The 27,059-nt window shown below is 28.8% G+C and overlaps 4 protein-coding genes across 4 annotated transcripts in view; all 4 read left to right on the forward strand.

Annotated features, from left to right (window-relative positions):
- Positions 1 to 10,437: 10,437 nt before the first annotated feature.
- Positions 10,438 to 13,873, forward strand: LOC123302991 (facilitated trehalose transporter Tret1-like). Its single transcript, XM_044886086.1, has 3 exons — positions 10,438 to 10,501; positions 10,720 to 11,483; positions 13,856 to 13,873. Exons 1-3 carry the CDS (start codon positions 10,438 to 10,440, stop codon positions 13,871 to 13,873), a joined length of 846 nt encoding a protein of 281 aa, XP_044742021.1.
- A 673-nt stretch (positions 13,874 to 14,546) lies between these two features.
- Positions 14,547 to 20,738, forward strand: LOC123302992 (facilitated trehalose transporter Tret1-like). Its single transcript, XM_044886087.1, has 3 exons — positions 14,547 to 14,683; positions 16,285 to 17,090; positions 20,724 to 20,738. Exons 1-3 carry the CDS (start codon positions 14,557 to 14,559, stop codon positions 20,736 to 20,738), a joined length of 948 nt encoding a protein of 315 aa, XP_044742022.1. The 5' UTR covers positions 14,547 to 14,556.
- A 208-nt stretch (positions 20,739 to 20,946) lies between these two features.
- Positions 20,947 to 23,229, forward strand: LOC123302993 (facilitated trehalose transporter Tret1-like). The gene is made up of 2 exons (XM_044886088.1): positions 20,947 to 21,049; positions 21,902 to 23,229. The coding sequence occupies exons 1-2, from the start codon at positions 20,947 to 20,949 to the stop codon at positions 23,227 to 23,229; spliced, it is 1,431 nt and encodes a 476-aa protein (XP_044742023.1).
- A 3,329-nt stretch (positions 23,230 to 26,558) lies between these two features.
- LOC123302995 (facilitated trehalose transporter Tret1-like) overlaps positions 26,559 to 27,059 on the forward strand; it is a 103,825-nt gene continuing 103,324 nt past the window's right edge. Inside the window, exon 1 of the mRNA XM_044886089.1 lies at positions 26,559 to 26,679. Coding sequence (XP_044742024.1) covers positions 26,559 to 26,679 — 121 coding nt within the window. The remainder of the gene's footprint in view (positions 26,680 to 27,059) is intronic.

Here is a 27,059-nt window from a genome sequence, read left to right on the forward strand (position 1 = left end):
TTTATAGGGTGAAAGTGTATTCATTCCGAGTATCCCTCTGATTCCATCGGACTATCATTTTTAATTAAAGCTTTTGCAGTTTAAAGTAAAATGTTGCGTTGCGATGACTATCAATAAAGCACAAGGTCAGAGTTTAAAATTAGGCGGTGTAGACTTACGAAGTGATTGCTTTTTTCAAGGTCAATTTTATGTGGCGTGTTCAAGAGTGAGTTCACCTGGGGATCTCATCGTTCTCCAAACAGATTAACGTACGAAGAATGTTGTTTACCTTATATCTATAAGTCTGAAGTAGAAAAATTTAAACGTAAACGCTTTAACTTTTTCGATAATCAGCGCGTATCCACTCAGTATCGCACTTATATACTAACTAAATGTAAATATAAATTTTTAAATAAGAGTATATTTCTTATTTTTGTGAAGAAAATTCGTTATTTTAATATTTAATTACAAAACAAAACCAACAGAGGATACACATTCTTTAATATGTAGTATGGTAGGTATCTGGTATATAGAACAAAAAAGATTTTTGTTATTTTCTTAATTTTCATCCGCGTGCCCTAATTACATATTCAAATTAAGTATTTAATATTTAGATCGAATTTATTTTTTAAGCTGAACATATAATAGTATTTGTGTGTGTTTGTTGCTTTTAATATTTTATTAATTCTCTGTGATTTTTTTTCCTTCCCCACGATTTTTATATACAGTGTCTGTTAGAAGTCCTTAACCATCCTTTAATGAGATTTTTCTTTTAAGGTAAGTCATAGCTGCATGCCCCCCCTTCCTTTCATTTTCCGTTTCCCTTTTTATGACACGTTCTGTACAATATTTGTATTGTATAAAAAAATTGAATTGAATTGAATACGCACCCTGGATTGGGTATTAACTTTTAAGGTCTGTTAAAGTCCGTTTCAAGTAAGAGATAGCAGACCACTTTTAATTAAACAGTTGTTCCTTATAAAAATACGAAAATTTTTTCAAGAAGTAAATAGATGCGACAGGAATTGAATGTAAATTGAATTGTGTCTTGAAATTTTGCAACTGTGTTTGATCATGAGATAAAGTTTTTAGCTTGTCCTTTCAATTTCAAAGTGAATGTTATCTAATATTTATCCAAAGTTGGAGCCGAAATTAAATAGTTTTATTAGATTTTAACTTTCAATTTCTGGTATTGGATTTTAATGCTAAAATGTCAGCACCACGAGTAACAAATATGTAAACCATTCTCATTACAATCAGCTGATTAATGAGTAAAAAGGCAGGGGATATCTGCTTTAGTATTTTAATGTGCTGTGCTAAATTTGCTCCCCGAGTCTTTTATAATCACGATAATTTTCCTACTTTTTTATATAAATTTTGTAGTTTGTGTTGTTATATAAATTTTTTAATACAAATTTTGGACCTAATTTAAAAATTTTTTGTTTTTGATATACATTTTGAATTTTTAAATTTGTATACTTTTTTACTTTTAATTTTATAGTTGTGTGTGTTTTCAAATGCATTTTTTTTAAATAAAAACAATTATTTTAATGTTTTATATAATTATTTTACAAAAATTGTGTTAATCAAAATTGTTGCAAAAACCTTTATTATATGTTAATGACATATGCGTATAGTTTCAAGATTTTAAGCAAACATTTCCGTTAGATTTATGTATCTATGGGCGTTCTGAATAGTTCTTTTTTCTATCGCCAGATAGAGTCTTTCTTAGCATTAAAATCCAATACTTCTTCATATTTTAAAAAATGTATCATACAAACGATTCTCTTATTTAAAGTGATATTATATCGCTTATCAGTCACGAAAAGCAGTTGACATTTAAGTACCTTGAACGTCAAGATTCAATACAAAGTACCTATAAAATGCCAATTTTCGATATAAACAATTTGTTTTTAATTACATTTTTCTGTATTTGACTGACCTTAAAGAAAGGTCTCATTGAATATCAAGGATTTTTTGACTAAAGACTTCTGAAAGATACTGTATCTTACGAAATGTTAGAGGAGAAGTCACTAAACATCTGATTATTAAGATATAACCGACTGTCAAGATAAGGACTTAACATTTTACAATATTTACTTCCATATAAATGCTGCAAAATACAAAGGAATGTTATTAATTGTTAAAAAGTTCACATCCGACATTTAAGCCAAAAGACTCTTCAGTGAAGATATTTACACTTAACTTCTATTATATTAAAATATTTTAAATTACAATTTTTATTTTTTGTCTATTTTATCAATTTTTGTACTATATAAATATATGGTTCGACTACCATGTAGTCCTCATCAGTATGAATAATTTTTTAAATAGTGTATATTACTTTTTGCTAATTTGGTGACGGTCTGCACACTGGTGTTTTGGTGTGTGCAAAATTTATAATTTTCATATATCTAATAAATTGTGACAGTGGCCAATCATCTGTGATCAGACGGTTAGTTAATGAGCGTGAATCACGTGATTATTTTAAACCAATATTATCTGAGTATTTGATCACCGTATTTTGACACATAAAATAAAAATAAATTATGAAACTCAATAATTTTACAATTTCAAAATCCATCTTTATTCTAAAAATTCAATTTTAACTTTGAAATTTTTAATAAAACCGAATTTGGAATAGCTTTTTTATCCAAGTTCATTGTTCCATTGTCTAGTTTTTTTAATTTAGATGCTTTCAGAGCCATTTATTTCGATAGGGTTGTACACTCCTTTGTTGGGTACCGAAAAGTCACCCAATTAGCAATGATTAACATACACTATTTACAAGAGTAATTACGATTACCTTATTCATACTGATGATGACTACATGAGAGTCAAAATGTGTATTTATATAATAAATGATTGTTCTTTAATTTTAAAAGTTCTCATTTAGTATCTTTGATAGAACCTACATTATTATATAACTTGACTGCGTGTTTTACCTCGACCAAATAGTTGCTAAGTTTGTAAAGAAGGCTTTCTTTATTACCAAGTTTTCAAACTTAGGAATTAAAAAAAAAAGAGTAAATGATATTAAATAAATTTCTTTGATATCCAAATAAGTATCTAGGTAAATCTCTTTTCAGTATATTATTGTTCCCCAATGGCGGAAATTTTACCACATTTGTCCATGTTTCGCAAATTTTTATTGATAACACTAAAGATCGTTAATAAGTTGACAAACAAAGGAGAAAAAGATTGAGAAGAACAAAGGAAGCATATAGCTGTGTCACCAAAACATTGAACTGAGATATTTTAATTAAAGGTTATACGAGTGAAAATGAACTTTTGATTATAAATTGGTAGAAACATTAAAGGTCAATTAATTAATTAACTTATTTATTTGTTAACATCGAAAAATTACAAAAAAAGAAGAGAATATTTATCCAGTAAGAAGAAAAATTCAAAAACCTAAACTAAGTCAGAAATTAGGAACATGCACGTAAAGGAGCATGCAATGTCCACAAAATACAGATAAAAAACTGCTCTTAAGTTCACCTTTTTGGTTTTTTCTAGACCTTTTCTTGAAGTTTACAGGAAAAGGCTTCTTGCTATTTTTTGTAAAACTGCCTGTTAACGAGATATTTATTCCTTAATATTCGCAAAACTTAATGTTTTTTTTCAAGTCGATATAAAATTTAACAAAATTATTTATTTGTTTTATTTGAGATCGCTTTTTGACAACCAGATCATTAGCGACCACAGAGATTTATATATTATTTACATATTTAGAGCTAAAAATAAAAAATAAAAAAATTATTTTATTCTAAATAATTATTTTATAATTTTATCTATAATAGTGTATCTAATATTAAAATGTTTGTCTGGCTTGGACTTTAACAGACTGATACTATAACAGAAATTTTATAGACCGATTTTTCCGTCTCTACGCTTGTTAGTTGTAAAAGGATTTCACCGTAGGGTCAATTAATATTGCAACAGCACAAATTTTTTTCTGACTTTTTCGGAATTTGATGATTTTTGATGTTTGGAGAGATTTGATACAGACAAAGAAATAATTATATAACAATACCAATTTCTTTTCAAGTATGTCAACTGATTTACAATTTGGAATTCGAAAAATTAGCAACTGTGATTCTCCTATTTGATCTACAGAGATAAGAAAAATAAAAGCTTCTATCGTTTTAAAGGTCTTTCCAAGATCATTTATTGATTTACATTACAATATAAGGTAAGACGGTAAATTTCATTCTTCAATTAAATTTGGATTTTAAAAAAAAAATTTTAAATTTTGAAAAAATCCAGCATAATAGTTCAGTTAAATTACCTCAAGCTGTTAAATAATGTAAAACTTACGATCGAGAATGCTAAGCTGATTTCTGATTGATTGCATTAGCGTAGAAGGCGGTTAAAAGAAAAGGAGTATTTGGGGAACAACAACTTATTTATTTGGACAATTGTAGTTTTTCGATTTTCCCTGTCAAACTAGTCAGTTTTCAACTCGCTGTTACAAAAAAATATGGATGCCTAAAGTATCGCCATTTAAAAAATTAATCAAAAAATCTTAAGCCACACTCTATAAAATTACAACGATTTTCTACAGGGGTCAAAAGTCTCATGTTGGTGTAATTCTTTAAAAAACTTTCTGTTAGAATCATAATCGACATGTAAATTTTAAACGTAGAAAACACACAATATTCGTCACAAGCAGACTAAATAATTTATGATAACTCAATATTAAAACCTAAAATAAAGTCAATTTAAAAAGAATATTAAGTGTTGCATGTAAAAAGTTTGTTATATCAATCAACTCATATGTCAATATATACACAAAGAAAAAATACATATTTTTTTATAAAAATATTATATCGTCTACAAAATTTTTAAATAATTAATATGGAAAGAGACAATAAGAAAAACACAAATAAGGAAAAATAAAATAAATTATCGTTTAAACAGTAACATATACATGGTGCTCCAAAAGTATGGAAACTCCTGGAGATCTCGCAGAGTCAGGGGGGATTAAAAATACCATATTCTATGTATTTTTTGACGTAAAATGTAATGGTGACCTTGAATTTGACCTTGAACATAGCCTCAAAGCTACAGCGAACCAAAAATCGATTTTTATACCATGCATATATGTAATATGCAAAGTATACTTAGTTTAGTCCCAAGTTTTTAACGCTTAAAAATATTGATGCTACGAACAAAATTTTGGCATAGGTGTTCATGAAATAACATAATTTGACTATTTCCTGTTGTCCGTTCGTCCGTCCGTCCGTCTGTGGACACGATAACTCAAAAACGAAAAAGGATATCAAGCTGAAACGTACAGCATACTCAGGGCGTAAAAAGTGAGGTCGAGTTCGTAAATGAGCAACATAAGTCAATAGGGTCTTGGGTCTGTAGGACCCATCTTGTAAATCGTTAGAGATAGAACAAACGTAAATATAAAAAATACTCATCAAAGAATAAATAACTTTTGCTTGAAACATTTTTTCGTTAACATCACTGTTTACCTGTGAGGGCGCAAATTAGGCGTAAATTTTATAGTATGAATTATATGGGATTATCAGTTATGTATGTGTGAAATGTATGTATGTGTAATGTGATAGAGTAATCAACACTGTCTATGCATGGTATTTCAACAATTAACTTAGTCAATTGTTTTGTTTTCACTTGTTCAAATAGGAATCTCATCTTTTCATTTTTTTTTCTTGAAGATCATGGTCAAGGGGACAACATCCCAAGATCAAAATTATTTTTTCAATGGTAACCTCTGCATAACCACTATATCCGATAGATTCTTAGGTGGGGAATCCAAGGTCCTTGGATTTGACCTTGAAGATAACCTTAAAGCTACAGAAAACAAAAAGTCGATTTTTCAAATGGAAACCCCTAGTTTTTATCGCAGATTTGAAAAAAGCAAAATATTTTACGTCCAAATGTGACTTTGACCATGACATGAAAGATTGTATCCTTTTTGCGTCCTGTCTTTCTTTTTTTCTTTTTTTTTTTTTTTGGTCGGAGCTAAATCTTTTGTTTAAACGTTTATAAATTTTTAATTCATTTAAAAAAAATTTTTGTTTTTCCAAACTAAAGTTGCAAACTTGAAAAAAATTTCGGTTTTCGACTAGAATAAGTATCCAAATATGCAAAAGTAATTACGCCAAATACTAATATGTCAAAATTAGTTTCAAATCATGTATATACATTTAAGAAAACAAAGATAAATTTACTTTTTTGCGGTTTTCTCCCTTAGAAAATAAATTTTAATACAAAAAATCTTTGTTTTAAAACAGAACCCTCTTTTCTGGTCGTTAAAATTTTTAGATAGAGTTGGCACGAAATAAGGATAAATATTATTCTATTTGAAAAACCCTACAAATTAGTAACTGTCTATATTTAGAGATTCAAAGGTTTTTTAAGGTATGAAAAAATATTTGGAAACGAATATTGGGATAATTACGATATTTGAAACGAAAACTACACAAAAATTATTGAATTTGCAATAAGATCATTCAAACTCAAATTTCCTTGGACAAGGATAAAGGTTAAAACCGAAACCTGAATTTTAGTCTTTGCCAACGTTTGGGCAAGAGTTGGAAATCTGACTTGATTTAATCAAGACTTGTGAGAGAGTAATTGTCAACCCAAGTTTTGATTTATTAGCCATGCCCAGAGCTCGGTAAACCGAGATTTATTAGGTAAAGACATGAGTAATAAAGTAGAATTGCTGTATTATTGCTTGCTCAGTGATTTTGAAGTCTCAGGTCAAAAAAAGTACAGGGCGCTTATAAAATAAAAATAATAAAGTACAAAAAATTTTTATTGTGGTAAGTAAAACTAAATTATTATAGTTTTTTTATGGAATGTGCATGATAAAGTTAAGTGTAGCCTTGTTCCAAATTAGCTATTTTAGTTATTATTTTTCATTTTTTCGATTTGAAACAACTTTAAATTTGCTAATTATAAATTTTGATCATCCGTTGGTATTTCAAAAATGCAAATATGTCACCAGCCTGTGTTTTATGAAGGCTGATTTATGTTATACTAATAATATTAAATTATCTGTAATTTTTATTGTAATAACTTTATTTTATTTTATTGTTTGATTATGGTAAGTAACTGATTTTGTGTATCAGTAGCGTATCTAAAGTTAAAATCGCTTTCTTTGTAAAAAATTAAAAAAATAAAATTATTTTAGAAAGTTTTTTCTTATAAAAAACCGAATCAAGAGCCGGCGGAAATTCACCTCAGCATAGAAATTTTCTAAGTAGCTGTCCAGACACATCCTTGTACCGAACTGTTTCAAACTAAATTATAAATCGCTGGATTATTGACAATTTATACTAACCGGGTCCGTACATTCGAAAAGCAGGAAAACTTGGAAATAAAGAAGAAATTTGAGAAATAAAGAAAACCAATTCTTACAAACGAAACTCTTACAGGCGATTAATTTGAAAATACTCTTTCACTTGTCAAATGGACCCGATTTTTGCATATTTAGGTCAAATTTTATATGGTCATTTTTTTCTAAATGTCAAAAAATTCAGAAAAGTTTTTAAAATTTATTTCTGTTAAACTCAGCATACTAATTTTAGCTCAAAATCAAGTAAAAACAAACAATTGACTGAGTTAATTGTTGAAATACCTTGTCTAGAAAGTGTTGAAAATCAGTGGTTGCATTTTTTTTTACAAATTAGAACAGTTTAAAAAACCAACACCATTATGGAGGCCATTCGGCCGCCATTTTTTTTCTTCGGAAATTTCAAAAATTTTTTAAAGTATTGTCTAGAATTTGGTTTTGTTTTGCGAGAATGTTTCACAAGATCACTAGTTGTAGCTACCTGGAAATTTTAAATTCTATAACTATCATTTATACAGGGCGTTCTGTTATTAACTGCAGATCGTGGGCCTACAGAATAAGCTCATAAAGACGAAGGAAAAAGTCATTTACCAATTTTGGATCTGAGCCCTAATTTGGGCGCTACAGATATGACAAAAATTGATAAATTAGTAAATTCACTGGCTATCATTCGATAAACAGTAGCCAATGATTATAAGTAGATATTAATAAATGTCATTTGATAATATTCAACTAAAGAAGGGGTATGAACTGATTTCAATTGGGTTATATTATTTTGAAAAAAACATTTAAACAAAACTATTATGTTATCTCATTGGCTTGTTCAATTCCCACTTTTTTTATTATTATATATTTTGCAAGAAAACATTAAATTCTTAGTAAAAAAACAAATAACGTCACAAAGAAGGCGTTTTTTGTTTATTTACGCTAAATTAAAAAAACTCTTTTTGTGACGTAATTTGTTTTTTTACTAAGAATTTAATGTTTTCTTGCAAAATATATAATAATAAAAAAAGTGGGAATTGAACAAGCCAATGAGATAACATAATAGTTTTGTTTAAATGTTTTTTTCAAAATAATATAACCCAATTGAAATCAGTTCATACCCCTTCTTTAGTTGAATATTATCAAATGACATTTATTAATATCTACTTATAATCATTGGCTACTGTTTATCGAATGATAGCCAGTGAATTTACTAATTTATCAATTTTTGTCATATCTGTAGCGCCCAAATTAGGGCTCAGATCCAAAATTGGTAAATGACTTTTTCCTTCGTCTTTATGAGCTTATTCTGTAGGCCCACGATCTGCAGTTAATAACAGAACGCCCTGTAGTTTAAGAGAAAATGGAAACCGAAGTTTGGTCTTAATTTGCATCCCCACGGATAAACAGTGACGTTTACAAAAAACTGTTTCAAGCAAAAGTTGTTTAATTTTTTATAAAGAATATTTTTTACATTTACATCTATCTCTAACGGTTTACAAGATAGGTCGTATGGACTCTAGACCCAATTGACCTATGTTCCTCATTTACGAACTTAGTTTCACTTTTTACGTGCACGCTATAAAAATTTCACTTTGATATCTCTCGGACAACTAAAAAAGGACAAATTAGGTGATTTCATGAACACATTTACCAAAATTTTGTTCTTAGCATCAATATTAAGCGTCAAAAACTTGGGACTAAACTTAGTACAGCTTGATATACATTACATACATTGTTGTGTACCAAAAGGTCTTTGCTGCCACCACATGGTCTTAATATTTGAAAAGGAAAGACTTTGAGAATCCTTGAGGATGAATAAGACGTCTTAAAAAATAAACTCTGATATTCTGCGTATGATTTTTATTTTATTCGGAGCCTTTAAAAGATATTATATTAAATTTTATCACTTGTATTTTTTATTACAAATTAAGTTGCACTTGAATCTCTAAGTTGTAATAATTACTGTATGATTCTGATCAATTTCCAATGTCTTTAAATAGAAAACTTTTAGGTCAAAATATTAAATATTGTGACGTAAAAATTAAAATATTAAATATTAATTTTGCTGATAAGTAAATCTAATCAGAGCCATCCATGCTGCTATCACACATTAGACCTCAATTCAATTATTATGATTGTTAACATAAGTAACTTAATAATAATAATAACCAATATAAATTCGCTGACTAGCTTAATGAACTAATAATTCAAATTAGGTTATTATAATTTTAAAATGTTATTATTTAATAATAATATGAATGATTTAGTGTGTTAGAACCACGTTTTTAAGGATAACGCCGTCCAGGGCCTAGCAATATACAATTTATAATAAGACAAGAAAAGTTTTTTCAAATATGGCAAACTTAAATACTTATTTTTTTGGGAGGTATGCAAGATGCATCTTAACTCCCCTTAAGTCCGCCCCTGATATGTATATATCTGAAAAAATTAATAAAAATGAATCAAATTTTTTCAGTTTGTATCAAACGTGCTTTTCGGAATAAATTCTATATACAATAATATATTGAATAAACAATATAATGATAAATTTTTAGTGTTATTGAAATTTATGTTAGGGTTTACGACCAGAAAAAGGAAGAAATTATTCCATCAGTAAAAGCTTTTAATTAGAGTATTGAAAATACGTAACATATGAAACATGCTTGCGCGTATATTGACTCTATTATCTACATTTGAGTTAAAATCAATTTCTTAGGAGTAAGTTATTTCGTCTTTAAAATTTTTAATAATTTTAAAATACTAGGTTTAAGAGGACGATTTGAAAGAAAGTATTTTTATCATTGCTGACACGTTCACTTTATGGGATGGAGGGTCTAACCACATTTTTACGGTATATTACGGTGAGTCTGGAGTTCTAAGAAATACTGACTTTGAGTTTGTGCTATCTCTCCCCTCGAAGTATGGCTCACTTCGGTTGAACGCTGCCATTATGTCCATGGCATGTCATAATTGACCGAACTTCTTAGCAGAATAACGAAAACATTTTATTTTCAATAAACGCCTTTTTTCCAATTATTTTTAGTAAATTTGATTGAATAAATCTTAAGATGCCGAATGCTCATCAAGAATCTCTTAGATGGAAATATTCCAATGCTGGAAACTACATAACTAAAATGGAAACAATTCCAATCAAAAGGGAAGTTGAATATATTTTTGAAGAAGAAACGAATGAAGCAAGTAAAATAAATTTTCATTTTTCGAAGGAATTTTGCACACAATTTGGTATTTCGTTTGTTGGTACGTGTTTACTAATTTTTTTCACATCACTATATCATGATCCTTTCATTCTCGCTCTGCTATTACTCCTCCCGAGACCCCACTTTACCCAGATCAATGCTAAAGAAGTTTTACTTTACAATTACTTTTTATAATTTCAATCGATCATTTAATTTCAGTCAATTTGTTAATTTTCATCACCGGGACCCATTTAGGTTGGGTTGGACCAACGATTCTCAAATTATCATCAAATAGTTCAGAAATACCGTTAACATCATCTGAAATATCATGGTTAACTGCAATGTTACCACTTGGTGGAGGAATTGGTCCAATATTTGGAGCAATATTAGCGAATAGAATTGGTCGAAAAAATGCAATCTTATTGACAACTATCCCTGAAATAATTACTTGGATTGCAATTGCCTATGCCAAAAACATCTATCATTTATGCATAGCACAATTTATAAAAGGGTTAATTGGAGGTTCTGCAATGGCTGCGGTACCAATGTATCTTGGTGAAATATCATCACCACTATTTCGTGGAATTATAGGAATGTTGTTTCCATTAAATTACATTCTTGGAGCATTATTCGAAATCGTACTTGTACCATATGTTTCTGTAGCGACTAATGCATGGATTGCATCAATCATACCGTTACTTTTACTTGTAATTTTCATTTGGATGCCAGAATCCCCGTATTACTATTTGATTAAAAATCAAACAGACAACGCAAGAAAATCTTTACGAATATTAAAGCAAAGTGATAATGTTGACCGACAATTAGAACATCTACGAAAAGTTGTTAGGGAAGAACAAAATGAAGTCAAAAAGTTTTCACAAATATTCCGAGTCAGAAATAATCGAATTAGTTTCATTCTATGCCTCGGAATTATATCAACACAACATTTAACTGGACTAAATATTATAATTGCATACACTCAAGTAATACTAGAAAAATCGCATTCACCAATAGATCCTCACATCAGTGGAATTATAATTGAAATTTTTGGTTTAATTTGTGGTATTTCCAGTTTTTTTATGATTGACTCATTAGGTCGTAGACCTTTGATGTTATTTTCAACGTTTGGAACAATGATACCATGTTTTTTAATAGGTCTCTATTTTCACTTAGATTTTAATAATTTCGAAAATATTAGCTCGATAACATTTTTACCTTTTATTGCACTAATTTTACATCAACTGACTGCGTCTCCTGGAGTTATTTCGCTCCCGTACGTGTATTTAAGTGAAATGTTATCCACAAACATTAAAGGTTTTGCTTCGCTGTTTATCTGTTGTTACGCATCAATACTTCACAGTGTTGAGAATAAGTTTTATGAAAATTTATGTGGCTATATCGGAATGCATAATGTATTTTATTTGCTTGTATTTGGATGTTTTATAAGTGGCATTGGAACTTACTTTTTTGTACCAGAAACAAAAGGCAAAAGTTTAGACGAAATTCAAAGATATTTAAAAATTTATCACCTATGAAAATAATATCTCACTGAAAAACGATGGCAACGTGAAAGGCTGTGATTCTCAAGCCACAATAATCAAAAAAATGCTTTGAAAATTTCCAGAATTTTGGCAAATTACAATGGTAGTTCACCTTCTCATACAAACTTTAAAGACTTTAAAATATGAAAGTATAAAACCTGAAAGCATCTTTGTGAGATACAATCATAGACATATAAGATTGTGTAAGTAGGATTCCAGACTCGGTAAAAAGAGAACGATGTTCTGACGTACGTTTTGTCTCTTTTTTGGGCGTGACTTACTGGCGCACTTTTCCACTTACAGTAAGCACGTGTCCAAGACTGTGCATGCGCAAACGCAACTTAAAAGAAACAAAACGTACGCCACAGCATCGTTCTCTTTTTATCGCTTTTTATCGAGTTTGGTCAGATCACGCCCACTTCTTCAGTCTATGCTTATATGTCTATGGATACAATCGTTTGGACGGATCATAACTGACTGAGTAAAGAAAAAAATGGCATTTACATCAGTGAAAATACTATTCCAAGTTTTATATAATTTAAGTCAAATATTTTTAACCTTTCTATGGCGGGAACGTAATTGGATCGGAATTGGACTGTTACGTATCGAAAACGAACTGTATTTGGCATTATGATGACAATTGGCGTATCGCTTTTAAACTATTGACAATATAACTTTTTTAGTATAAAGACATTGTTTGATATATTTTCTATTGTTTATAACATTTAATAATATTTTATAAAATTATCAAAAAAATTTTGTTTTTTTTTTATTCTGCACATAAGTAATGTTAATTTGTAATAATAATTTTTTTTTTTCTTGAATAAAATTTGAAATAGATACTGAGCATAATATGGATAATATAAGAATTTTGCTTTGCTTTATAAATGAAACAAATTTTCATTTTAGTAAAAATTATCAATTTTCATTAGATCTCTTTATCAAAACAATCTCTGATGCATTTCAATATTGTTCATTTTTATTTCAACTAAATTCAAATAATTTATGAACATTGACAATAAATACATGAATACATAGTAAGGTTATGGGACTTAGCCTGGGACTTAACATGTTTACAATAAATACATGAATACATCGTAAGGTTATGGGACTTAACCTAAACTTTACATAATACGTCATTTAAAATATCTTAAGATTATAGTGCTTAGCCTAAACTGTACCTGTAACACTTCATCCTCAAAAATAAGTACACCGATATTTACACATAATTGTATCCTTGAAATAATGCTAAAAGTAGATACAAAAAACCATTCATATCAAATTAAACCATCCCTAAAAACGAAAGTTTAAACGAAAATATATACAATTTTGATTACCTTGGATCAGTTGTAATCATCTGACATGAGAGATCTTTCCCAAGAAAGATATATACGAGTGTCAGTTTGGTATCCGATTAAAATTGTTGAAAATTATTTTTTTTAATTGTTACATGGATCACACTCGAGTAAGATGCTGTAAATAAGCGGTTATTATTCAAATTAAGATGAGCATTTCTGTGGGCTGTATTATGCATTTTGTTTAAATAACTGCCACAATTTGGGCAGTGTTTCTTTTAGTTACCTGTTTTTTTTTTGTGTGGTCTCGATAAAATTTTTGGTAATTTAGTTTTCTTTTTAAGTTTTAATTTTTTGATTTGTTGATTTCTGGTTGTTATTTTAATATTTACAATTTTGCTTATTATTTGAAATTAATCTTTTATTTTCAGGCTTAAACCCTTATTTTGTTTTTTATATTTTTATTCACAACGATAATCCTTTCTTAGGATTTAAACTTAATATTTTATTGTGCTTCAGGTGAACGCAGGCAGTTAAATTGTTTTAGGAGGTGTAACATAAATATTTATTATCATATTCTGCTAAATAATTTAATTTAAATTTTAAGGATATATTTGATTATTTGTTTCAGGGCCTTTCTGTGATTCTATGTTATTTAATTTTTCGTATTTTGGTATTTTATTATTATTTTAAGAGGTAATGAATGCTACTGAAGAGGTTTGCCAAAGCAATCGAAACCGGCTTTGCTAATTAATAATAATTTTATAATCTAGCTAAATATTTTTATTGTGCGTCCTGAAGAGGATATATTTTTACAAAATGCAAGCGGTTATTGGAAAAAAATAACGTAGCAGGTCACAATCCAACCTTTATTATTAAGCAATAGAAATAATTTCTTAAATCATTGAGCAATTTCCAAATGATAATATAAATTGAAAAATTTTAAGAATGAGAAATTTTCTAATCGTGCGAAAATATTTATAAAATATATTTTTTTATATAATAAGAGGGCAATTGTGATAGTTTGTTAAATAGAAAGCACGTAATCCCTTGAATAAAAATAAAGAGATTACTAATACTAAGTGCATATTTTCATAACGTTTCTTTCAATTTTATTGTTATAATGCCAGTACATACCAAAACAGAAAAATAATAATTGGTAAAATAAAATTGGAAAAATAATTCAATAATCGCTGGTAATTACAAAAAAAGGAAAAAAAATGAACAAAAATTCAACCAAAATGGAAGTGGAATATATTTTTGATGAAGATGGTAATGAAGCCACCAACAAGAAATATTTTCATTTTTCGAAAGAATTTCGCACACAGTTTGGTATTGCGTTTGTTGGTATGTAAACATTAAAAATTTTATGTTACATCGTCATAATCACACAGAATTGAAAGGACCTCGCACAAATTAGATGTAATCTGCATTTCGGTCAAATTTCTTTTAAATTTTGCGGAATGATATTTTAAGTTATTCTGGAGAAAATTCCCATGGTCATGGTCAAGTCATGAAAATGATAGGATTTCAAGTTATCGTTTATATAAAAAAAATATTGTAATTTAATTGTAAAAATCATGTACGTATATATGTAGATGAAAATATTGATCTTAACACTTCATATTATTGATCCACTGAACATTTAACACTGCTTCTTCTTTGAATTTCGTAAAATATTCTTCAAAAAAACAAGAATTAAAAAACAAAACCCTTACATTAAAAAACACACGTATGCATGTAGTTATACATAAATCTATATGTCATTGCCTATACAAACATAGGCATATATTATACAAAGAAGTACATTTTCCAACTTTAATTTAAATATAATATGAAATCCTATCATTTCCATGACTTGTGGCCATGGGAACTTTCTTTAAAATGACTTAAACTATCATTTGCAAAAATTTGAAAAGTTTGACCGAAATGCAGATTACATTTAATTTCTGCGAGGTCCTTTCTTTATTCGTTTGCGTTACTTGTTTTCTCGAAATTCCCTCAAAAGCTTATTTAACTAAGATCTAAAATCATTTTTAACTCATATGAGAGTGACAAAAAAAACTTCATCATAGTGGCGAGGCACCCGGGTACCTGCATATTGCTCAATTCTGATTAGTAGTGAAATGAAGGCACCCGAGCACCTAACCACTCTATTATGGGAATAAAAACTGTTTTTACTTCCTCAAAATATTGTCAATGGGTTGATGAGGGTAAAATATAGGAAACTACAAAGTCTCAGGAGTTTAAAATGCTGACTACAGTAGCTTAAAATGCGTAAAATATTTTTCTTTTTATTGAAAATGCAAAAGAGACTGAAGTACCTTGCCACTTTATTATGAGGCTAAAAAATTTTTAATCTTCTTCAAAATATAGCCGATGGATTAACGGGGCCAAACCACAAAAAAAAAATGGATGTGAACAATAAAAATTGGGAAAATTAACAGACTTTTCGAAAAATATAGGTAACCAGAGCAGGTAGAACATGAGAACCTATAGCATATACAAAATTCAAATCGATAGAGTAAAGGATATAATCGCAGTGCTTGAAATTCAAATGTAACTTTAACCATTCTTATCCGGAAAACCGCTTTTCTTTATTAAGTTTGTTTCCACTTATGAATATTTAAGAGGAGCCTTAAAAAAATTTTAAAGTTTCACGCCAATCAAATAATGACTTCACGTCATTAAAAACTGTGTGTAGAACTGTCTTAATTGGTGCCTCCAAGGCTTTCCCAGGTGCCTCGTTACTCACATAAAGGTTAAACAAAATTGGTATGAAATAAACTTTCCAATAAAGCTAATAGCATAGCGATTGACATTGTTTTTATTTAAGTCCTGGGATTCATTTCTGGTGTTTATCATTTAACGGTAAAAAATGTTTAATAATATTAAATAATTCAAAATAATAATATTAATATAATTCAAAATAAATATTTTCTTTTTAGTGAATTTGTTAATTTTCATCAATGGAACGCATGTAGGCTGGGTTGCACCAACAATTCTCAAATTAACATCAAATAATTCAGAAATATCGTTAACATCATCTGAAATATCATGGCTAGCTGCGACATTACCACTTGGTGGAGGAATTGGTCCAATATTTGGAGCAATATTTGCAAATACAGTTGGTCGTAAAAACGCTATTTTACTCGCAACTATCCCTGAAATAATTACATGGATTATTATTGCATATGCCAAAAATGTATATCATTTATGCATAGCATTATTTATAAAAGGAATTATTGGAGGTTCTGCTATGCCTGCTGTATCAATGTATCTTGGTGAAATCTCATCACCACAGTTTCGGGGAAGAATTCTAGGAATGCTTTTTCAATTAAATTGGGTATTTGGATCTCTATTCGAAACTATACTTGTGCCATATGTTTCCGTAGCGGCTAATGCATGGATTGCTTCAATCATACCGTTGCTTTTACTTGTAATTTTCATTTGGATGCCAGAATCTCCGTATTTCTATTTGATTAAAAATCAAACAGACAAGGCAAGAAAATCTCTACGAATTTTAAAGCAAAGTAACAATGTTGACGGACAATTAGAACACCTGAGAAAAGTTATTAAGGAAGAACAAAATGAAGTGAAAAAATTTTCTGAAATATTCAGGGTTAAAAATAATCGAATTAGTTTCTTTCTATGTTTTGGGATAGTATCAATACAACATTTAACTGGGATAAGTATTATATTTCCATATACTCAAATACTGTTAGAAAAATCGAATTTACCAATAGAACCTCACGTAAGTGGAATTATAATTTCAATAGTAGGTTTAATTTGGGGTATTTCTACGTCGTTGATAATTGATTCATGGGGCCGTAGACCTGTATTGCTCTTTGGCACGTTTGGAACGATGCTACCATGTTTTTTAATTGGCCTATATTTTCATTTAGATTACAATAATTACGACTATATAAGTTCGATAACATTTTTGCCTTTCATGGCACTAATCTTACATCAAATGACTGCATCCCCAGGAGTTACTTCACTCCCGTACGTATATTTAGGTGAAATGCTATCTACAAATATTAAAGGTTTTGCCACACTGTTCATTTGTTGTTACGCATCAATACTCCATAGTATTATTAGTAAATTTTATGTAAATTTGTCCGACTTTATTGGAATGCACAATGTATTCTATTTGCTTGTATTTGGGTGTTTTATAAGCGGAATTGGATCATATTTTTTTGTACCAGAAACGAAAGGAAAAACCCTAGATGAAATACAAACAGTTTTAAAATCATACCACTTACAGTGAACAAACACTTCCTCGAAATGATGTATATTGAAATTTCATTTTAAGAAATAAAGCTGCAGAGGTGCGTTAGCTAAGCGAATAAGCGTCTAGAGAACTACTTTCTCACTTATAATTGGTCAAAAATACAAAAAAAATTTTATTTTGAAAAAATTCAAAATTTTCTAGCTTGCGCACCCCCCCCCCCCCTTTCCTTCGACAATTCGCTAAAATGAGTTTTTCAAATTAACAAATAACAGAAAAAAATTCCATAGCGAATATATTGTACCTAATGTAGTTACAAACTCAGAAAGCAGATTAGCAAATTTTCGAAATGACTTCTCCTGTTTTCTATTTATAATGACAAAATTATACTTCCATATGCTTTGCGGAAAAAACTGTTGTCATAAGGGAATTATTATTGATGGCTGTAGCTGTAAGTTAAATCTAAGTCTGATGTACAGATGGCACAGATATTCAACTGATGTCTTAAGCTGGATATATTAACCCGGCTGCACTCCCGCCAGATGTTCCGCGATATTTAGTCCCGTGACTTGGACTTTAGTCTCGTGACTCATGCATTATGCGTTCTGCATGTGCGTCAAATATTTCACGCTTAAAATATTCTCTAACTTCCTCAGTACGAATTTGAATAAGTGAATGATTTATGAATAACAAGTGAAAACAAACAATTGACGTTAATTGTTGATATACCTATTTCACACATACTTAACAAATATTTTCTTATAATACATACTGTTCAATTTGAGCCCAATTTGACCTCACAGGCAAACAGTGATGTTTACGAAAAAATATTTCAAACAAACGTTGTTTATTATTCTCTAAGGAAGCATTTTTTACTGTTAAAATTTTGTTCTATCTCTAACAAGACTCAATTGCCCTGTGTTGCTCATTTACGAACTCGACCTTACTTTTTCCTCCTGAGCACGTTATATATAATTTCAGCTTGATATATTTTTTTATTTATGAGTTGTCGTGTACACAGACAGGTAGACGGACAGACAACCAATCTAAAATGGACTAATTAGGTGATTTAATAAACACCGATACCAAAATTTTGTTCGTAGCATCAATATTTTTAAGCGTTACAAACTTGGAGCTACAAACTTGGGACTAAACTGAATATACCTTGATATTTATTACATATATACATGAAATAAAAATCAAAATCCTAATTTATTCATTAATTATACTGTAAATATTTATTAAATTTTATAGTTGGCATATTAAAAATGAAGATTTTATATAGAAAATAAATATATAGGTTATGTATCAGTAAGAATGCTTTCAATAAAAATATAATATAAATCAATCATTAAAAAATTACATATCAATAATCTGTATTTATTACACATGTTATTAAAATTACTTAATAATTATTAATTATTATTACTAAGATTATTACATTATTACACAATTAAATAAAACGACATGTCTATATTTTTGACAAATACATTACATCGATTTATACTCTACAGAACCAAACAAATATCCGTATACTAACGAAAGTACACGAGCAGGCCCGAACATTTCCGAAGGTATAATTTTTTGTTACTTACATCTTAACTTTCGATATGAGAGAAATTATCACAATTTCTGAAGGCAATTGTTTTTTAATCGTAGATAGGTTGAATAAATTGGAAAAATTCATAATTCGAAAATAGATAAAATTATATGAAGATAGATAAAGTTTCTAACACATAGGTTTATTATTTGAAAAATAAAATTTCTTTTTGCTTTAAGTCGATCGTCAGCAAAATGCTCATAACGGGAATGCTGATGGGTAAAATAATCTCTTCTGGAACTGCCAAGTCCTCGCAAATTTTCTTCAGTCAAACAAAAAGTACAACATTATTTATAATACATCATCCTCAAATTGATCCGTTAGTGTTAAATATTGTAGTAACAATTAAATTGTAATAGGAATCATACTACACTCAATCAGTGCTCTTTGTAAAATACATATGTCAGCCACATGCGTTTGACGCGAAATAGGAATAGAACCTTTGAATATAATACGTGTTCTTTGGTTTGATATATTATTATAGGAACTTTTCAGGAACTGCCTAATTTTAGTAAATGCTTTGGTAAAAGAGACAACAACCAACATCATGAAAAAGTACGGTAGGCCTGTATAAAATAAGTCTGACACATGATCGACCGGGTGCATTTATTAGTGCTATTATTATTTGGCAAAAAAAAAAAAAAAAAAACTACAAAAATTGCTAATTTTAAAATATTAGGAACATTTTTTAAATTGTTTTTTACATGCTTATATTTATTTCATTTGTAACTAATTATGTAATAAAATCCTAGAAATCAAATTTAACCTACTTCTTATTGTCCTAATAACTTGCACATGTATCAAGATTCGACCGTAATACAATAAATTAATAAGTTTCATGGCAAATTTGAGAAAAAAGTGAAATAATCACATTACTAAGCCATGGTTAAGTTAGGTTGTATTGACTGTCCACGAGGGACACAATGAATTCACAGAGCTCATTGTGATACCATAGATGTGTTTTACCACCTTTCCGCTGATAATTTCCTTTACCATCTCTTCAATAATTTTCAGAGGCTGCTACCCTACTGAAGAAATTTTAGTAAATCATTGTGTAGACGTATTTCTGGGTAATTTGCATTTTAAGTGCTATATGTTGAACAAATGACGGTATTTCGCAAGAATTTTTCAAATAAGTTCCATTGAAAATCAAAGGTAGTAACACTTAGAATGTTTCATCTAAGTGTTTCTACTATAACATGAGATGTGACAAGTACACTAAGAATATCACTAATATGCAAGTATATTAACGAGAAGCATTAGTATACCCTGCGACACAAAATCTGCACAGAGCAAGTGTTAAAAAGGTGCCATACTTCTTTTTCTAAAACATATTTGGTGATATCCATGTGATATACACATGTCATAACTATTTTCAACAAACTTTAATTTTAAACTTTAGAAATCTTTAGAATTCTTACATACGTATTAAGTAGAAATAGGTACACTTCTAACCAAACATTTTTAAAAATCACATATTTGTATTTTAATTGACTTGATTAATTGAATATATTTTTTTATGTTTAATATGATTGATTTTTTTTAAATTTTTCTAGAAGAAATTCACTTAGTTGACGCAGCTCTTGCGTTATAGGAGGTTTTTGATATTATAATGCAACCTTCATATTTTTTCCATTGAAAGCACGTAATTGCTTTAATATCAAATAAAAAATAATTTCTACAGAAATTGAATTTTTAATCAGTGTTAAAATTGTAGATTGAAAATATTCAATTAGTGATGCATATATTTACATGAATAAAATGGAAAAGGCCGACAAAATGGAAGTTGAATATGTTTTTGAAGAAGATACAAATGAGGCAAGCAAAATACATTTTCATTTTTCAAGAGAATTTTGCACGCAGTTTGGCATTTTGTTCGTTGGTACGTAACCTTAAGAATAATATAATAAGAAATATTGGGCTCACTGACGATAATGAAACCTGGTGCCTAGGATTAAACCTTAGACTGCGCGTATGGAAGTTGACTATGACCATATATACTAAGTTGTATTTGTAAATTCAATCCGGTTTATATTGTATTAGCACAGTGCATTAGTTTTATTTCAGGCGTTTCTGTAGTAACGACACGCTACTTTATTAATATAATTTTATGGACGGACATGTAAGTCTATGGTTTGTTTATATAATTTACATTGAAATTAAATAAAATTTTCTAGCAAATTTTTATTATTAAAACACATTTTAAATAAAACGAATGATTTATGGCAAATTTTATAAGAGGACATCGCTGCAATCGATTCAGTTGTACTCTCCACCTACTACGAACCCAGCGAATAATTTTATTTTCTTTTTTTGAAATTGCATTATGATCATAACGAATTTATATAAGCGCAGAGGACCAATCCTTGGCACACGGATTAATCACTATGCAACCTCACTAGGGAAAACATAGCTCCGAGTTTCATTCATATAACCTCAAAGAGAAAGTGAAACTTCTTCAATTGTTTGTGTTATTTGTTTTCTCCATGATTTATCCACGATTATTTTTGCATAGCATAACTTTTTGTTTGTAAGTGTTAATTAAATATTCACTGTACTTTTCACCCTGTTTTAACATAAGATGTATTTATTATCTGAGTCTGCCTCTTCTATTCACGAGCTCTTGGATTCCTCTTAAGTGAGACACACAAGTTTTAAAGAAATATGTTGCAAAAAACTTTTCACTTTAAAAATCATTTAACATAATATTTTGAAAAGAATAATTTATTTTTAGCAAATTTATTAATTTTCATCAGTGGAACTCACATAGGATGGATTGGACCAACAATTCTCAAATTATCATCAAACAGTTCAGAAATACCGTTAACATCATCTGAAATATCATGGTTAACTGCAATGTTACCACTTGGTGGAGGAATTGGTCCAATATTTGGTGCAGTATTAGCGAATGGAGTTGGCCGTAAAAACGCAATTTTATTAACAACTATCCCCGAAATCGCCTCCTGGATTGTAATCGCTAATGCCAAAAATATATATAATTTATGCATAGCACAATTTATAAAGGGATTAATTGGAGGTTTTGCAATGGCAGCTGTACCAATGTATCTTGGTGAAGTATCTTCTCCTCAATTTCGTGGAATTAATGGAATGCTTTTTCAATTACACTATACATTTGGGGCAATATTCGAAGTTGTACTTGTTCCATTTGTTTCTATAGCCGTCAATGCATGGATTGCTTCAATAATACCCTTTCTTTTACTAATAATATTCATTTGGATGCCAGAGTCCCCGTATTACTTTTTGATTAAAAATCAAACAGAAAATGCAAGAAAATCTTTACAAATATTAAGACAAACTGATCATGTTGATCAAGAATTAGAACACCTAAAACAAGTTGTTGGGGAAGAACAAAATGAAGTACAAAAATTTTCGGAAATATTTCGAGTCAGAAATAATCGGATTAGTTTCTTTCTATGCTTCGGAATAATATCAACCCAACTTTTAACGGGTATGAATGTTATATTCCTCTACTCTCAAGTTATATTAGATAAATCAAGCTCACCAATTGAGCCTCACATTTGTGGAATTATAATTTCAGTTGTGGGTTTTATTTGTGTTATTTCCAGTTTTCTTACAATTGATTCATTGGGTCGAAGACCTTTATTGTTATTTGGCACATTTGGAACAATGATTCCATGTTTCTTAATAGGCTTGTATTTTCATTTAGATTCTATTAATTACGAACATATTAGTTCGATAAAATTTGTACCATTCCTTGCATTAATCGTACATCATATAACTGTTGTTCCAGGAATTACTACAGTTCCATATTTATATTTAAGTGAAATGCTATCCACAAGCATTAAAGGATTTGCTTCGTTGATCATTTGCTGCTACGCATCTATTGGTCATAGCATTTTCAGTAAATTTTATGTAAATTTATGTGACTTTATTGGAATGCATAATGTATTTTATTTGCTGGTATTTGGATGTTTTATAAGCGGAATTGGAACATACTTTTTTGTGCCAGAAACAAAAGGAAAAAGTTTAGACGAAATTCAAAAATATTTAAAATCTTATAACCTTAAACAGCATTGCTAAAACATTCTGTGTAGTAGTGACTCCTACTATTTTGTAAACTCACTATACTCCCTGAAAGCATCAATTATGGCTTTTTCCCATTTCTCTCGATGATAATATTTTTAATATTTCTGTTTAACAAATGTAATAAATACAGATACATTGTTAAAACAAGATATTTTTAACTATTAAAAATTAAGATTTTATAATGAAATAATGTAATAACTCTTTTACTCTTGGGGCTTTTGTAAGGAGATATTCAACTATTTCTTCGAGCTTCTGTCAGGAGATATTCAACTATTTGAAACTATTTTAAAACATAAAACAGTTTATAACTAGCAAACCGTGACTTCTACGAAAGAATTACACGTGAATTTTGTGTTAAATGAAAAAGTCTACAAAAAAATTTAGACACCCAAAATTTGCTTTTTAAAAGTTATTTATAACAATTTTTGGTATAACTTTAGAGGCAAGTTTCTTCAAAAATGGAATTCAGGGCATAAAAATAGATTAAACAAATAAAAACAAACAATTTGCTGAGTTAATTGTTGAAATACCATGTATAGCCAGTGTTGATTGTATGTATAGACACTGTCCCATTACACACGTCACACACATATAACTGATATACCCATATAATACCATACAATTTGCGCATAATTTGCGATCTCACGGGTAAACAGTTTGTTTACGAAAAAATGTTTCAAACAAAAGTTGTTTAATTTTTTAAAAGGAACATTTTCGCCATATCATAGTTTACATTTTAAACATTCATGAAGAGGTCGATAAAACTGATTCTCGTGGGATTTTTCAAACAGTTTTACGAGAAACACTTGACCAAAACAGTGCCAAAAGAAAAAAAAAATTTAGTAAGTGGTTATTGAGGTAAGTTACCAATCTTACAATATCTATGGCACGCCATTTAACTATTGAATAGGCTAATTTTTATCGAGAAAAAAATTAATTAATTTTTTTTTTTCAATCAGAAATTTTATATTTTATATTTTATAATTTGTAAAATAAATCTTAGTAAAAGAGAGATTGATATAAGATAAGATGAGAAAAGAGAGATGAGAATTAAAATTATGATGATAACATAATAAAAATGTATTTTTATTATGTTATCATCATAATAAAAATGTATTATTATTATGATGATACATAATAATAAATCAGTTAATTTTATTTGAATTAGATTTTTAAAAAAATGATTGAATTAAAATTATGTACATAATGGAAATATATGGCATGCCGTTTTACTATTTAATATGAATTAAAATTATGTACATATTAAAAGTGATTGAATTAAAATTATGTACATAATAAAAATGATTGAATTAAAATTATGTACATAATGAAAATGATTATTATTATGATGATAACATAATAATAATGTATTATTATTACGATCATTTTTTTTCGGACATTAAATAGTAAAATGGCGTGCCATAAATATCTTTAACCTAAAACTTTTATGTTGTTTAGATTTTAAAACAAGGCAAGCATTTAATTACAAAATTTCATTCGAAAGAGTAATCTTTATTACTATAACTATTTTCTGATTTTGTACGTATACAAAATATAATAAAGTGCATTTACTTATATTCGTTGTGTGCGTAGTCATGGTAGGGACAATAAAATCGATGCCAGCGCTTCCAGTGAAAGCGTTTTTGGCGTTAAAGGAAGCTGTTATGACTAATATGGAATTCTTTACATATAAACGTTATAGTGAATGTCAAATTAAAATTAATGAAAAACACTAATTAATTAAACTTAATGCATTAAAAATTGTGAAAATTAGAAATCAAATTGCACAAATATTATTTTTCAAATGTAAATTATCATAATTATTTATTTAAATTTGTGAGGCAATAATATTAAATTTTCAATATAAGTCATAAATGCAATCCATACAATTATATATACATCCATACAATTCAATAATTAAAGTAGTGTATCGTTACCATGGAAACGCCTCCAATAAAACTCACACACGGTGCGAATACCTTAAATTACAGTCCTCAGGCAAGAATGTTTTATATCAACTGCAAAAAGTGTAATTCATTATAAGGGATAGTAGCTGTAATTCTACCCTCTAACTTATGAGAGTCTGTGCATCAATGCGATTATTTTAATAAAGTTTGATTGTATCAAATGATCTGTTATTGATTAGTCTCTCCGTTCTGGAACAATTAATTTATTTTTAATCAATTATTATTAATATTTTCAGTATTTATTAAAATACATCAAAGAGTAAGTTACATCTCCTAAATCATGACATGGTATAGTAGCAGTCTATGGTAACCATCAAACTCCAAAATCGCACACGGTCTTATAAGTACAGTAAAATTAGTAGTAAACACAATAATTTATTTATTATTAATGACACATACCGATTGTAAGCTATTTCGTAAGCCATATAAAATATATGAAGTAAGTTTTTATAGTCGATCTTATGTATAAAACGAGGAGGAAATGTGTACTATATGTTATCGTGTATTGTATGTGTACAACTTCAAGTAATGAGTCCGACCGGCTTGGTTCATGCATACACATATACAATCCCTCTTTGTTTTATACATAAGAACTGCCATTAGAACTCTTCTTACTTCATAGAATATAAATAGCTAACGATTTGGTTTATAAATTATATATTGTTTGATGTTATTTAAATGTTAACATAAATTGTAAGTAAATAAATAATAATTCTATATTATTGTACCTTGAATCGATTTTTAGGTAGTGGTACGATTTAAGAAACAATGCATTAAAAAAAAATTAAAATATAATAATTTACAAAAAATGTATATTTCGTTTCACTTATTGTCAGCAACTTTAGTCAGAATTAAATTAAATTTATTTTTCATTTATAATAAATATTTGATTGTCATTATAGAATAATGACTTATTATAAACTATAAATAAATACAATTTAATTCTTAACAAAGTTGTTGGCAATAATTGAAACGAAACCTGAGTTTAACAGGCAGGTGAAGTGATGAAATATAAATATGATATATTCTACAAAAGCTTTCAATTCACATTTTCAAACGATTATCCATCAAATATATGTCCCCACAGTACTTGGTTATATATTTTGTACTTTAGTTAAGTAAATAAAAAATATTTACAACAAATTTTCAAATCGTGTGGCAATATTTAAAAAAAATGTTACTATATCTTAGATAAAAGAGCCACCTTCATACTTTTTAAATTAAAAGCACGTAATTGCTTAAAATGTTATATTTTTAAAGAGGTAGATATTCCTATTTTACAAATTGAAATAAATTTTAGTAAGAATTGTTGGCTGGGAATATTAAATCAGTGATAAACATGTTTATTTAACAAGAATGGAAAAAGCAGACAAAATAGAAGTTGAATATGTTTTTGAAGAAGGTACAAATGAAGCAAGCAAAATACATTTTCACTTTTCAAGAGAATTTTGCGTACAGTTTGGCATTTCATTTGTTGGTAAGTAATTAAACATGTTATAAAAATCACAATATCAACTGTATTGTCTCCTACATACTTTCGCAGTGTAACACAAAGTCCAGGGAGAAACGAGAATGTGGAGCTGATACTTGTGGTGCCTCGCTTGTCCTCACCTCGCCTTGCCGGACTTGTCTAAAAAGTATATAAAAGGCAGTTTAATCGTTTAATGTACCACACTCAAAGGCTACACGAGGTACCCAAGCAAGTACAGATGAGTTTCATCTCCACATTATTTTGATCTGAGAGATTCTTTACTTTTGCTCCCTAGGTGTGTAATATACTTTTCCAGCCCCGAAATCGCTGGGTATTAATTGAATTTTCATGCTGCATTATGAAAAGGAGCTATAACCAAAATTTTG

Source organism: Chrysoperla carnea, chromosome X (assembly GCF_905475395.1).
Source record: "Chrysoperla carnea chromosome X, inChrCarn1.1, whole genome shotgun sequence".
Lineage (NCBI taxonomy): Eukaryota > Metazoa > Arthropoda > Insecta > Neuroptera > Chrysopidae > Chrysoperla > Chrysoperla carnea.

What these genes read in the sequence shown, in the direction of transcription:
- LOC123302991 (XM_044886086.1), top strand. Translation starts at nt 10,438, where the DNA reads ATGGAAACAATTCCAATCAAAAGGGAAGTTGAATATATTTTTGAAGAA. An exon ending in AGAAGAAACGAATGAAGCAA is followed by an intron (nt 10,502 to 10,719) that starts GTAAAATAAATT and finishes ATTTAATTTCAG; the next exon opens with TCAATTTGTTAATTTTCATC.
- LOC123302993 (XM_044886088.1), top strand. Translation starts at nt 20,947, where the DNA reads ATGGAAGTTGAATATGTTTTTGAAGAAGATACAAATGAGGCAAGCAAA. An exon ending in GTTTGGCATTTTGTTCGTTG is followed by an intron (nt 21,050 to 21,901) that starts GTACGTAACCTT and finishes ATTTATTTTTAG; the next exon opens with CAAATTTATTAATTTTCATC.
- LOC123302992 (XM_044886087.1), top strand. Translation starts at nt 14,557, where the DNA reads ATGAACAAAAATTCAACCAAAATGGAAGTGGAATATATTTTTGATGAA. An exon ending in GTTTGGTATTGCGTTTGTTG is followed by an intron (nt 14,684 to 16,284) that starts GTATGTAAACAT and finishes TTTTCTTTTTAG; the next exon opens with TGAATTTGTTAATTTTCATC.